At 36.6% G+C, this 13,636-nt stretch overlaps 3 protein-coding genes across 3 annotated transcripts; 1 reads left to right on the top strand and 2 right to left on the bottom strand.

Annotated features, from left to right (window-relative positions):
- Positions 1–2,803: 2,803 nt before the first annotated feature.
- On the bottom strand, positions 2,804–3,532 carry LOC135711123 (protein lethal(2)essential for life-like). The gene has a single exon (XM_065233864.1). It carries the CDS (start codon positions 3,442–3,444, stop codon positions 2,836–2,838), a length of 609 nt encoding a protein of 202 aa, XP_065089936.1. The 5' UTR covers positions 3,445–3,532; the 3' UTR covers positions 2,804–2,835.
- Positions 3,533–5,238: 1,706 nt separating this feature from the next.
- Positions 5,239–5,872, top strand: LOC135711143 (protein lethal(2)essential for life-like). Its single transcript, XM_065233884.1, has one exon. It carries the CDS (start codon positions 5,282–5,284, stop codon positions 5,870–5,872), a length of 591 nt encoding a protein of 196 aa, XP_065089956.1. The 5' UTR covers positions 5,239–5,281.
- Positions 5,873–9,551: 3,679 nt separating this feature from the next.
- LOC135711122 (protein lethal(2)essential for life-like) lies at positions 9,552–10,272 on the bottom strand. Its single transcript, XM_065233863.1, has one exon. The coding sequence runs from the start codon at positions 10,172–10,174 to the stop codon at positions 9,578–9,580; it is 597 nt and encodes a 198-aa protein (XP_065089935.1). The 5' UTR covers positions 10,175–10,272; the 3' UTR covers positions 9,552–9,577.
- Between the last annotated feature and the right edge of the window lie 3,364 nt (positions 10,273–13,636).

Below are 13,636 nucleotides of genomic sequence, written 5' to 3'. Positions count from 1 at the left end.
CTGCTAAGCCACCGAGCTCCTTTCACCACAACAAACCATTACGACTACCTATCGCTAAAGCCTGGCAACATGAAACTATTCAAATGGAATCGATTTTTCCCGGGTGCCCATCATATTTTTGTCCGGTTTTATATAAACAGCAAAATTTGATAAAGCTTGGTTGATTTCAGTAATTTACTTAAGGAATAAAAATTGTTCATTTTTTTAAAGGCAGAAAACTGGAAAACATATCGATTGAAAAAAAAATCAACATGTAGAAAACGGTTAATTCTCCAAATTTTAGATACATTTTTTTTCACAGAAATCCTAAAATAGAACTCTTCTGAAATCCTATTCTGTATAGGACTTTTGAGAACTCGGACAAAGTTTTTTTTTAAATCACAAGATTATAAGTAGAACTCCAGAGAATTTTAAAGCAACTCTGAAGGATTTTCTGGTAGCATTCTAAAGGAATTCGGGAGGAAAATTCAAAGTGTATAATTAACCCTACTTCAAACTTAATTATGATATGGAAACATTTCTGACAATACTCCTGATGATCATATAGGGCCTAGAAATCATTCAATCATTAAATTAATAAAAAAGAATTCTAATGAGAATTCCCAGGGGATATCGATAATGTTGAATATATAGAATATAACTGAAAAAAACGTTACCGAATTTCAAACTGAAGATAGTTTTAAGAAAATTTCTTGGAGAATTTATCAGGATTTTGAAATAATTTAAAGAGATTTGCGGAAGGGTTTCAAAGAGGAGATTTCACAGTAAATTTAGGTTATTATTTCCTAAAAAGTCTGAGCAGCGTTCCAGAAGATTCTGACAAAGAACAACATTTGGATTTAGAGATTGCAAAAGTTGACAAAAAATTACGTGTTCAAGGCTTAGAAATTACATAAGATTCCCACTATAATGATTTGAAAACATTATCACCACCTTAGGTTTGAAAACTTATCAAAACTCTAGGGCATTGCAATTTTTTAGATCTAACTTTTAAGTTTTGGTATCCCGAATTGAGGAAAAGTTAAGAATTTCTAGCTTGATGAATTATTCAAGATTCTAAGTGAAATATTCTAAATAACGGGCTTAGAATATTCCTGAAGAATAAAATATTTAATTTAAATTTAAACATATATTTTTTACATGTACATTTACATATATATAAATTTCAAATACCTAAGTACATGTAAAAACTGTATTTTAGGTTCAAATTAAATTCCCGGTTTTCCAAATTGTGTACGATTCCCCGTTAATTCCCGATTTTCCCGGTTCAGTGACCACCCTGTATTACTTATAATAAAAAAGCTAGTTACAGCTAAAGCTGTTCACAACAACCTACGAGTTCTAACGGGACGTTACAAGACATCAGTTCAACAGAAGATCTGAATTGAATTCCTACATGCTTCAGAGGTTTTATGAGAATCGTGAGGAGAACTAATAGTAGATTAATTTTAAGGAGGATTTAAAGATAATTCTAATAGAATTCAAAAAGAATTAGGCTAAATGACGGCTTGGGCACCCATTGACGGTTTTGGCAACCAAAATCTAAACGTTAATTTCACTGAATTTTCACACCAAAACACTTCGCCTAATGTATCCTACCGATTCCTAAGTCTTTGAGCTTTAATCTGATTAAATTTTTACGATTGATCAATCTTGTTATGCCAGAATTTTCTTATCATGAAATATACGCTCTACAGAATGCGGATGATTTCGAGTTGCCGATAATAGAACAGCTGGATAGCACGCAGTTCATATGGAAAGGTTGTCGAAGAAAAAGAGGCTACCGACAATAGTCACACTCATCTGAGAAGTTTAGAGCGTTGTAAAAACGTTTTAAAACAGTTTTTAACAATTTTGTCGATTTGAATGGATAGAGCAGCAAGCAGCAGATAAATGTAAACAAACAAACACGTCATATGTATGCGTGACGATGAAAAAATGCTAATGGAAGCACAAGAATGCGTAACTTCTCCCATAGACTTCTCTGACGTTTGTGAATTGCACAAGTATTAGTGCATAACTTTGGATAAATTCAAAGGTTTTCTTGCACTAATATTTATAATTTACCCATCATTACACAAAAATATATGTGTAATTTATGGATTATTACTACACACTAAGATTTTTTAACCGAAATATGTGAAATTTTTTCGGAAATCTCAACAGCTGAACGTTTGGTAAACAGTTCGGTGATTTTTCACAGTTTTCCTGTAATTTTTCACAGGTATTCGGTAAAAATTTACAGGAAAACTGTGAAATATTACCGAACTTTTTACCGAACGTTCAGCTGTTGAGATTTCGGTGAAATAATCTTATTATGTGTATATATTTTAAGTGAGCAAGCTTGATTTTCTATGGACCAATTTCGTTAGTTTTTGGTTTATTTTTGAACGTTATATGCAATATATTTATGGGTCATTCGTACAATTTCAATGCTCATTCTTTATTAATTTACCGGTACATTTTTTAAATTGTGTTGCTAAATTTTACATAAAATATGTCGATCACTTTTGTAGGGATTTTCACCGGGGATTTAAACGATCATTTAGATGTTTAAAACAAATATGTTTGAATTTTATATGGGTCATTTCAACAATTGTAAAGGTGCATGCTTAGTTTATGATAAAGTTAGAGGATACTGAGAGGTAAACACATATCATCGGTAAGAGACGTGTGAAGTAAAACCTCATTAGCAACACAGCTCGGACATTCATAAAAATCATTTCTTTCCAATTGTTAAAGACCTACACCTCAAGTTAGGAACTTAAATTAACTTTATTTCAGTCAGTAATACAGCAATGCATATTCAAGAATACCTTAATCTTGCTATTATTTTCATTTGGCTTCCTCGGTTACATTGCCATTCGTCTGGGATTCAGCTTTCTCCGTCAGTTTCTTCATCGGTTGACCTGTCTGAACGATTTGGATTGTCCTGGGACCTTCCTGTTCGGGGAGAGCTTTCTTCGGAGCGCTGACCGTCAAAATACCATCCGACGAGAGCCTTGAAACTATTTGGTTGGCATCGTGCCCTGCCGGAAGCACGTAACGACGTACAAAATGTCTCGAGATGCATCCATGTTCATCCTGTTTCTCTTCGTGCTTGCCTTCAACGATGATGCTGTTGTCGGTGGCCTGGACTGAAATCTCCTCTGGTGAGAATTGTTGCACATCCAAGTTGATTTGGAATTTGTCACTAGCAACGTTGACCGTCGATCCGGAATCTTGACGAGACGCTAGGCTGGAATTGCGCCACGGTCGACTATAGAGACATTTTCTTTGGTTTTGCATGGCCGATTGTGCTGCAGCTGCCGTAGTAAGGGCCGTCAGCAAATCGTCAGCGGTGATTCCACTGCCAAAGTGCTGGTCCAGGACTCGGGATGTACGCAGCGGCGTATCCAAACAGTCATCCCACCAATCGCGAAACAGAATCGGAACGACAGGCATTTTCTTTGACTATTGGTTTTTGCACTGTACACAGTAAAACTTTGGGTTTCACTTTTGATAATTATAACACTTTGCGATGTTACAGGCACTTTTCACTGTTGGCTGTTAAACGTGAACTGATACCGGCTCATTGTTGTTTATTGTTTAAATGATCTTTATTTTAGTTTAACTTGGACGATTACCATATAAATTTTTTACTAAGTGATTTAATTGCTTTCTTCATCTTTAGGTATGGGCAAAATTTAAAATTTGTTTTACAGGATTAGTCCTAGACTTAGTACACGGTCGACCACCTTGGTGGGATTGGTTTCTGATACCGGCTCATGAACTCACGCGCTTTATATATTTTCAAACATCCACCTATAGATGAGCGGCAAAACTCTCGCGAAATGTCTAGAATGTTCACCTCGAATGAATCACGCATACCAGCATGTTGACTTTATTTCGCAATTTTGTACGACTCAAGTTGAAAGTTTCAACCATATGTGAGTATATTTTTGGAAGGTACACTTACGTTTTTTCGTTTTTCATTTTAAAGGATTTATTTAAATAATTTTCCTGATTTGAAATATAATTGAAGCCCCACCTAAATGCACAGTATTGAACAAAATTAGAAACGCTATACTGTTAAAAACCACAAGGATTTTTAATTTGTTTTGTTTGATATTCCATATAATTATCTAATCAATGCTTCTGCATTGTAGAATTGGAAAATGATTATGATCAAAGCCAATTTAAAGTTTAATTTAAATTCAAGCATTATGCTATTTTCTAATTTTTTAGTCAGTTACATACATCAAAACTATAGCCAGTAACTAGATACGGTAGGTAGCTGTTGCGAACTAAATTGACGAAGAATGCTATTTTTTCTCTGAACTTACGATACTCAAGTAAACATAGCATGTAATTCAAACATCTTGATCATAAATCAGGCATAACATTTGATAACGGCACAAAAGCATTTGTAAACAAACTTTCTAAGGCCCTTTACATGCGAACCCAAAGTACGCCCACGCAAACCAACATCATCGGATAGGGGCAACTATCACCTTTCCGAAAGTAGTATTGGTTTGCGTGGGTGTACTTCGGTTCGCCTGTAAAGTTTGTCTACAAATGCTTTTGTGCCGTTATCAAATGTTATGCCTGATTTGATAACGGCACAAAAGCATTTGTAAACCAACTTTCGAACCAAAGTACACCCACGCAAACCAATACCACTTTCGGAAAGGTGATAGTTGCCCCTATCCGATGATGTTGTTGGTTTGCGTGAGCGTACTTTGGTTCGCGTGTAAAGGGCCTTAGAAAGTTTGTTTACAAATGCTATTGTGCCGTTATCCAATGTTATGCCTGAAATGTTCTAGAAAAATCCACTCTTTCTCACTGCATAATCAAAACAGTACTGACCTAGGACAAACCAACTCGGTAAATTTGGCACTTATAGAACAACCATGATGAATCATACGCATAAAAATACATAGCATACACAATACATATGCTCACTTACTCTTCTAGTTCATTCTGGTTTATTCGAGTAAATTCGGTTCATTCATGCATTAACTTTAGTGTGGTTCATCATCAGATGAGTGATATGCGTTTTAAATCAATGTGTGGAAACTCAAATATTCGAGAAAAATCTCGACAGCTCCAATCGAATGAACTAGAATCTCACACATCGATATAAAACGCCCATGGAACTCACTGCTCGACATCAGTATATTCTTAAAAGCGCAAGTGAACGTATCAAAGTGAAATACTTTACGCAATCTCTTCAGAAAAACTGTGAAGTCTTTAGTGAATTAAAAAAAACTCTAGAAGTTTCAAACATTCAAAAACCATAATGGCCCTAATCCCAATGCTGTTTGGTGAATGGTGGGATGAGTGTATGGACAATCCCCTCCGATCATCTCGAATCATAAGCAAACCCATCGACTGTGACGCATTCCCTGGTGGTTTCCTACTGGCGATCGATAACAGACCGCGAAGATGTGAACGTAGAAGATGCAGGCGCCATTCGGGATGCGACAAAGATGTTGGTAAAGAGCAATTACCAGCAAAGAAGGCTCGCGCTGATTTTCAAATCAATGTGGACGTTCGTGAGTTCAAACCCGAAGAAATCTCAGTGAAAGCAATGGATACATATGTCATAGTTGAAGGAAAACACGAGGACAAGGACGTTGAGAATGGGTACGCGTTGCGGCACTTTGTCCGACGCTATCAACTGCCAGAAGGACATGATAATGAGAAAATTGTGTCAACCCTCTCATCCGATGGAGTGCTGACGATCAGCGCACCGATGAAAGCATTAGCACTTCCCACACCGAAAAAGGAACGTACGATACCGGTGGAACATCCCAAGAAGTCAGATCAAAATGGTACGAAGGATGAAGGAAGTGGTTTAGATTTTACACTAGAAGACTTGGACGAGTAACGGTTTTAAGTGAAATACTATTTATGTACTTCTAGTCTTTTTTTGAATCATTCCCAGGTTGCTAGCTATTTATTTATAATTTATTTAGAGACTGAGAAAATAAAACACATTATATTGATCTAAAATTACATGAGTATTGTTCTATCCGATTAGAATCACATTTTCCATCAATATTGTTGATTGCAACTGAAAATGGTCTTCCCAAAAAATTCAAAGAGTGTGAGAAAAGTGCAAGTTTCCGTCAAATTGTTTTGGTGTCTTTGGAGCACTTATTTCTGGCTCAATAAGGAAAACGTGCACCAAAGACGATAAGCAAGAAACTAGCACTTTTTAAAATTGAGAACGCGCTAATTGGGTTCTTTAAGGGTATTAAGGTAAATGCATATTCGTAATCTGCATTAAAAATGGAACCCAAACCCAAAATTTCATCAATTTTGGCACACTGGAACTATTTTAAATAAGTACGATTACATTTGCAAAAATTACCTTATTAGTGCCCCTCGGTGTCACTTTGTATGGGAGCGAGCTGTCAGTTTGTCAGTTTAGTGTCAAACAGTGAAGTTATTATTTTGCTTTAAATCATGATTTAAAAATCGAGATGAAAGTGGGTGGGGTTGAAAAAAATATCGCTGTGCTCAGAAAACGAAGCTCTTTCAGATGATATATAAAAACCGATATATTTTTCAAAATAAAAGAACCCAATTTGTTCAGTTTTGAGCCTTAAGGTGCACAACGTTGCAGCCTTTCATCAGGCGCAATTACTCATTTCGAAAAGTGACAGCCGCGTGAAATTTATGCAAAGCAAAGAGCCGTATGAGAAATCAAATTGTATGAATTTTACAATAGCAAAATGGCAACTGAAGTCATATTTAAAAATTCCAGTTTTTCCCCGGTTTCCCTGGTTAGTATTTCATAAAATCCTGGTTTTATGAACCATGATTTTATACAAAAAAAGAAAACGTTGACAATAATTTTAATTAAAGAATTATGCCTTTGTAGCCTACACAAATGCGCCTAATTTTATCATAACATGATTAGATATAGATAAGATAACTTTTAAGAAAATTGAAAACAACGATTACAGATCCAGCAACCCATTTCAGAATGTCTGGAGAGTCACACTCATTCCGAGGACACTTTCCCTCACAATAAGCCCCGCATGTATGCGTATGGATATTGGTATTAATTACACAAAATAACGATAAATACGCAATGCATTTATTAAACCCTTTAGGAATATTTTATTCATCTTACAGCTAATTTACAGGTATATGGAAGTTTTAGTTTTATTCAAATGATAAGTTTTGACCTAATGATTGATACAAACGATAACATCCGATTTGTTTAAATTTATTATTATTATTTTTGTCTTTATTGGAAAGACTATTTGTTAAAATTAGTGCCATTATCACTTATGTAAAATGCACAAATCATTGAAATTACATTTAAAAAAATATTATTTTTCCTAAGACTTTTCAAATTATAAGTGACAAGTAGCATAACTTTGTGTTATCGGCAATCATTCGCATTTTTGTGACGTTTTGTGCTTTAAAAAAATTAAAAATATGCCATTTTGAAAAAAAAAAATCAATAGTCAAAATGGCCGAATTTCTGAAAAAAAAGAGAATGATGCCCATAACACACAATTATGCTATAGAATATATGTTTCATGCAAAGTGGAGAAGGTTAAATTTTTCCGATTCGTCATTTGGCGTGAAACTGCTCACAAGCCTGGAGGAGGCAAGGACGGTGGGCAAATGCCCCTCAATTAAAATAGCTTTGATGAAGGAGAACTCGAAACAGATCGCAAAAACTTGTTTTTGGCGTTAATTCAGTCGATCCGATTAACTCGTAGTTGCTGGTACTGGTTTAATCATTCAGCCAAATACGAGCGACTCCGAGTTGGTAGAATCAGCTAGCGAGCTTTATGGGGTACTTACACTTATGCTATTTTACTAGCCAGCTGCTAGCAAAAAAGCTCACCAGCATAATGTAAACAGGGCATCAGCGTCTACCAGCATGAGCAAATCCGTACAGATGTAAACACCACATTAGTCCTGTGAGGTGTACATAGGACTTAACCTCCGCATTACCCTACCCCTCATAGTTTAGTGTGTGATGATGGCACCACTGTACAGCGGATGCCGTGTGCGGCAACCCTAGTATCGGCATCCATTGAGTCGTCAGTATTTGGTTAGGTAAGTCACGTTTTATCGAGTCTATTGGATTCCCGTGTCAAGTGATTTCTCGGTAATAATTAACTGGACGATTACTCATTCCTTTCGGTTGGGTAGTTGGGATACCACAAGTCCGAGCAAGTTCGATCAGCTCAAACTGCCTCGAAATTTGGACGTACATGCCGAAGTTTTTCGAAAACCACTGGCCGAACCTTATTGAGCTGAACGGATCATTGGGTTGAACTTTAAAAAGTGATATATTGTACTTAGAAATTCAATAATAAATCATGACCTTGTAAAAATAAATCTTATACCCTGAGAAAGAAATATGTTCAAGGCTGATACAAATATTGAAGTTGATTTTTAATATTGATGGCCCTGGAAAATTCCGAGGAAAAGGCTCACAGCTTCTATTATCTTACATGAACTTACAAAATGTATTTTAAATAGAACTTCCATGAGAATTGAGATAAATCCAAGGGTATTTTGAAAAGAATTTGCAGGAAAGTATTCTTTATGAATTCTGGGGAGAATTCCATGGTGATTATGAAATCAACTCCATGAACTTTGTGAAGAGAATGTAAGATTGTTATTCCAAGATAACTTAACATGGTATTTCTGAGAAGAATTGTAAGGAGAAACTCAGAATAATAAACCATTCAAAAGAAAAACTGAAAAGAATTCTGAGCACAGATTTCTGAAGATGATTCCAATTAAATTTAAATGACAATTCCGAGAATAGCTCCAGTCACATGACAGTCGCGTAATGTGATGAAACACCTCAATGCCTAGATTTCCTCAAGGCTTCCTTCTATTAATTATTATGAATTTTAATCACCACGGAGTATTACCTGCATTATACGGTGTTCATAAGATGATTTAAAATACAGTAGAAGAGATTCATTATGCGTGATATTTTCTACAAATCTATCAGCAGTTCTAGGGGAACTACTCTTCAAGACTTCCTTGCACTTGGAACTACATATTAGGCATAACATTTGATAACGGCACAAAAGCATTTGTAAACAAACCTTCTAAGGCCCTTTACAAGTGAACCAAAGTACGCCTACGCAAACCAACATCATCGGATGGGCAACTACCACCTTTCCGAAAGTGGTATTGGTTTGCGTGGGCGTACTTTGCTTCGCGTGTAAAGGGCCCTAGAAAATTTGTTTACAAATGCTTTTGCACCGTTATCAAATGGTATGCCGACTATTATCGACAGGGGGTAAACAACGTCCTTGAGAGCTCAATTTTGGCATGTGGATACATTGTGTTTCAGAGCAACTATTGGCCAAATTTGAGTGCTCTAGAACTTTGTTTACCCCCCTGACGATAATAGGTTAAGGTATTGCCGAAGCCAACATTTCCCTTATCTTTATGGGTGTTCTCGAAAATGAAGAGAGTCGTAAAATATATATTTTCCAAATCAATCTTTATTAAAACAAAATCATTGAAATCTCTTAAAAGCTAAATAATGCTAACATGAGGTATTTGGTAGCTTTGCAGCAGCATTAGTTTGAACAGTTTACTTGGCATCCTCAACTGCTTTCTTTTCGGCACCCTCCGCTAGTTTCTTCGCGGGTTGACCGGTCTGAACAATCGGAATCGCTTTCGGTCCTTCTGGTTCCGGTAATGCCTTCTTTGGAGCCTGAACTGTCAAAATGCCATCCGATGATAGTGATGAAACAATTTTATTGGCATCGTGTCCTGCCGGGAGCAAGTAACGACGTACAAAGTGTCTCGAGATGTATCCATGCTCGTCCTGCTTTTCCTCGTGTTTTCCCTCAACGATGACGCTGTTGCCTGTGGCCTTGACTGAGATCTCGTCCGGTGAGAATTGCTGCACATCCAGATTTATTTGAAATTTATCGTCGTCAACATTAACCGTTGATCCAGAGTCCTGAAGGGAGGCAAGATTTGAATTGCGCCACGGTCTGTTGTAACGGGATCTTCTCTGGTTCTGCAAAGCAGACTGTGTAGCAGCAGCCGAGGTTAGGGCCGTCAGCAAATCGTCGGCGCTGATTCCACTTCCAAAATGCTGATCCAGAAGTTGCGATGTACGCAGTGGGGTGTCCCAGCAGTCATCCCACCAGTCACGGAACACAATCGGAATGAGAGACATTTTCACTTAGCACTGATATTCCGGTTAACTTGTTCTGGTTTTTCACTGTTTTGAATTGGGTTTTCACTTTCACTTTCAGGTGTTTCTAGCACTTTATCGGTTTCGTTTTTCTGTTTGAACTGATACTGAGGCTCATGAACCCTGCCTCCTTTTATAGTTCCGTAAGCACATCGGTGTTCACACGCATACATGCGCACATGTTTACTGCGGTTGAATCGGCGATGAACATTGAACACTCACGAAAGTGCTAGAATAATCATGAATTTTCCGCTATGAACATCAGCTGTACATATTAAATGCATACTGATAGATGAAGCAACATGTTTATTGTTCCAGATCGTTCCTGTGTCACAAAACAAGTAAACAAGTAAGACCTAAATCCAAATTAATTTCAGAAATTCCCAGAATATTGTTATATTGCTATTGTCTGAATAATAAGATTGTTATTTTTTATGAGTAATGATCTTTATTACCGAATGTGTTTCTGATTCATTTCCAATCTAGATCGAGTATCAAGATTGGGTCTGACGGTTTTCTGATAAACGACAGTTTGATCGATTGGTTTTAAATCCTATGTCAGGTTGAGATTCGCACTGACCAAGAATTTGGTTTCGCAAATTTGCTATATGATACAGCTAAGATCTGTGTAGCCTTTATAATTCAGGAATTTTAAGCACAAAGTGCATGGAAGCCTCAAAGCAAAGCAATCAATCTGTACAGCGAGCGTGTAGAATTGTTGACTAAAAACTTTTATAACCCTTCAAATTAAACCCAGTGCATTGAGAAGCATTATTTAAAGCCCGTCTAATACGACCTATTAGGGCTTATAGTTCATTTGAAAGATGGTTGATGAACAACTTTTTCTGTTCGGTTTTAAGAACGGGGGTGAATTGAATCAATACACTATAATCATGCACGTTCGCCTTACCTTAATGAAAAATACTTAAAAAAAAAACGCATGACAATAAATTAGGAATTGACATTCTCAGCCATTCTCGAACATTCCGTGTGTTGAGTCACCCGTTCCAAAACAGTATTTTACTGACCTATCCCAAATACACCCTAAAACAAATTTCAAATTCTAGAACAAACTGGTAAACTGGTGAAATTGTCATACAAATATGTAACACAAAATCATGCAGTGTTCATTCGCTCCATTTCAACAGTGTGTGCGTGTGTATGTAATAAAAACGTCCAGCGCATGCGTGGTTCATTCTGTTCGTTCAAACAGAACCCACCACACTTTTCGAGCAACATCTCGAATCTAATGGAATCAGGGATGCCAGAAGGTTTAAGAAAAAGTTTTCACCACGATTGAAGAAATAAATAACTTTAAAAGTCTTCCCGCCACTTTTTAGTTTATGTCATTTTCGTTTTTATGGTGTAGCTACTCCAGAACTGCACCGCCCTACACCGAAATTTTACACGGTGTAGGTATCTAATGCCCGTTTCTTTACAAACAAATGATGTTAAGCTGTCAATTACTCGTGCTTGTTGGCACTTTTACCGCCAAAACTCAGTGGTGACAGGGAGAGGCAAATACCACCCCCAGATTTTAGGGATTTTGAAAATATCACATCATCCGGAATCATTAGTAACCGGTTGTCCATCAACTTCGTAGACAGCTAAGGAGATGTGATGGGTTTGGCAAGTGTTTCCGGTTTATACATTCAATTTGTATGAACAGCTGTCTACCCAGCGAAGAGGAGGGGGGATTGAAATCTATCAAAACATCCGGAGACGAACCAGCCTTGGGCGAATGTCTCCTTAATATAGAATGTATATAAAGAACCGTTAAGATCGCAGCAAATTATCAAAGCCCTAGATTTTCATTATTTTGTAGATGTCTTAGATCTCGAAAGCTTTTCAAAGCCTTTTAAAACAATTTATTTTTGACATACAGAATGCAAGTTTGATTAATTATTATTGTTATTATTATTACTATTATTATTATAGTGACATATCCAGGGATGAGGTTTGAACTCGTAACTTAAAAAAAACTTTCAAGGTTTTTTTTAAAGAAATTAACCTTACTGGGTAACCTTATTTTAGAAGTCTAATCTTATTTGAGAGATCCACGAAAAAAACACGCTTGGAAAAATAATGAAGATTCTGAAACGAAGATTCCACATGTCGTGTCTAGAAAACTTTCCACGATCCCAGATTCAAAAACGAACATAACAATAATAATAAAAAAAAAAAGATCAAGGTTCTTGGACTTGAAAAAAGAACTTTCATTTGTCACTTTATTATAAGTATTTCGATGCAAATTTTTAAAGATTCTAAAGGATTTCCGATGGCTATTCAAGTGTAGTTATGAGGAGAGCTTCAAAATATCTAAGAATTGCTTTCTCGTAGACCTGAGCGCCACCGCGCCAAGGCGCCGCCACTGGTGAAAATTAATCAGTACACCGCCAGATCAAAATCAGTCACGCTGCCGGTCAAAATTTTACCACACCGGTTATATTTATTATTATTACTCTACGTCATTCGGCACAACCGAATTAACATAACAGCTCCGACATTTGATGTATTAGTATAAATAGGTACTCAAAATCCTGAGGGGTATAAAATGGCTCTAATGATCCTTAAATGTCGACCATTTTTTCTTGGCATTACTTCCTGAGAATTCAATCTTCTACAAGATCCAAATGTTTTCTAAGTTCTCTCAATTCTGAGCTTTCATAGAAGCTAGAATAGAACTTCGTATAATTTTAACAAATTGCGTACAAATTCCTGGAGCTTCTACAAACTTTGCTGAGCATCTACAATTTTGGCAAAATTTAAATAAAAAATCTCATCATTTTCATGAAGTTTTACGAAGCTCCTGGAATTTCTACGCAATTCGTTTAAATTATACGAAATTCTCATAATTCTTATGAAGTTTGCCTCACTTAAACGAGCCCAGAAGTTGTTCAATATTTCCAGATTTACAAATGATACAACTCAAAAACACCCCATGTTTGTCTTTTTCATTAGTATGTCGCTTAGTTCGAGATCAAGAGCACATTTCTCTCCAAACCTTGTGTTCTCAATCGCTACCCTTCCATCCATTTGTTACAATTTGTTACCCCTAACCTCGAGATAGCCGCGAGTAATCGGTACCCGCTTTACTAACGTTAGTTTTTAGTAATTTTGTAATCTATGAATATCGAATCTCCTTATGGAGTCAGACACATTCATTAATTCGAGAATGCTGTCCACAATTTTGGAAGAACCTTTTGGAAGCTGTGGAAAGTCCCTTTCAAAATCAAATGATTTAAAAGGAGGGGCTACTTCCTGATTTCTCCAAGATTACCTAAGGGTCAATAACAGAGGCTTTTCGAAGTTGTTGCACGACATTCCTGGATAGCTTACTAGTTGAGCATTTGAAAATTAAATCAACATCAAAGCCGTGATCATCAACTGGGAGAAGATCAAAGTTATTGCTGCACGGGGAAATCCAAAAAGATGGAGTGAAAG

Source organism: Ochlerotatus camptorhynchus, unplaced genomic scaffold (assembly GCF_037179485.1).
Source record: "Ochlerotatus camptorhynchus isolate MF236.1 unplaced genomic scaffold, CSIRO-AGI_Acam_v1.1 ptg000423l, whole genome shotgun sequence".
In the NCBI taxonomy this organism is placed as follows: Eukaryota; Metazoa; Arthropoda; class Insecta; order Diptera; family Culicidae; genus Ochlerotatus; species Ochlerotatus camptorhynchus.
Note: the sequence above shows the minus strand (reverse complement) of the source record. Positions and strands in the feature narration are given on the sequence as shown.

Bases quoted from the DNA above. Each gene is read 5' to 3' on its own strand.
- LOC135711123 (XM_065233864.1), bottom strand. From the start codon at position 3,444: ATGCCTGTCGTTCCGATTCTGTTTCGCGATTGGTGGGATGACTGTTTG.
- LOC135711143 (XM_065233884.1), top strand. From the start codon at position 5,282: ATGGCCCTAATCCCAATGCTGTTTGGTGAATGGTGGGATGAGTGTATG.
- LOC135711122 (XM_065233863.1), bottom strand. From the start codon at position 10,174: ATGTCTCTCATTCCGATTGTGTTCCGTGACTGGTGGGATGACTGCTGG.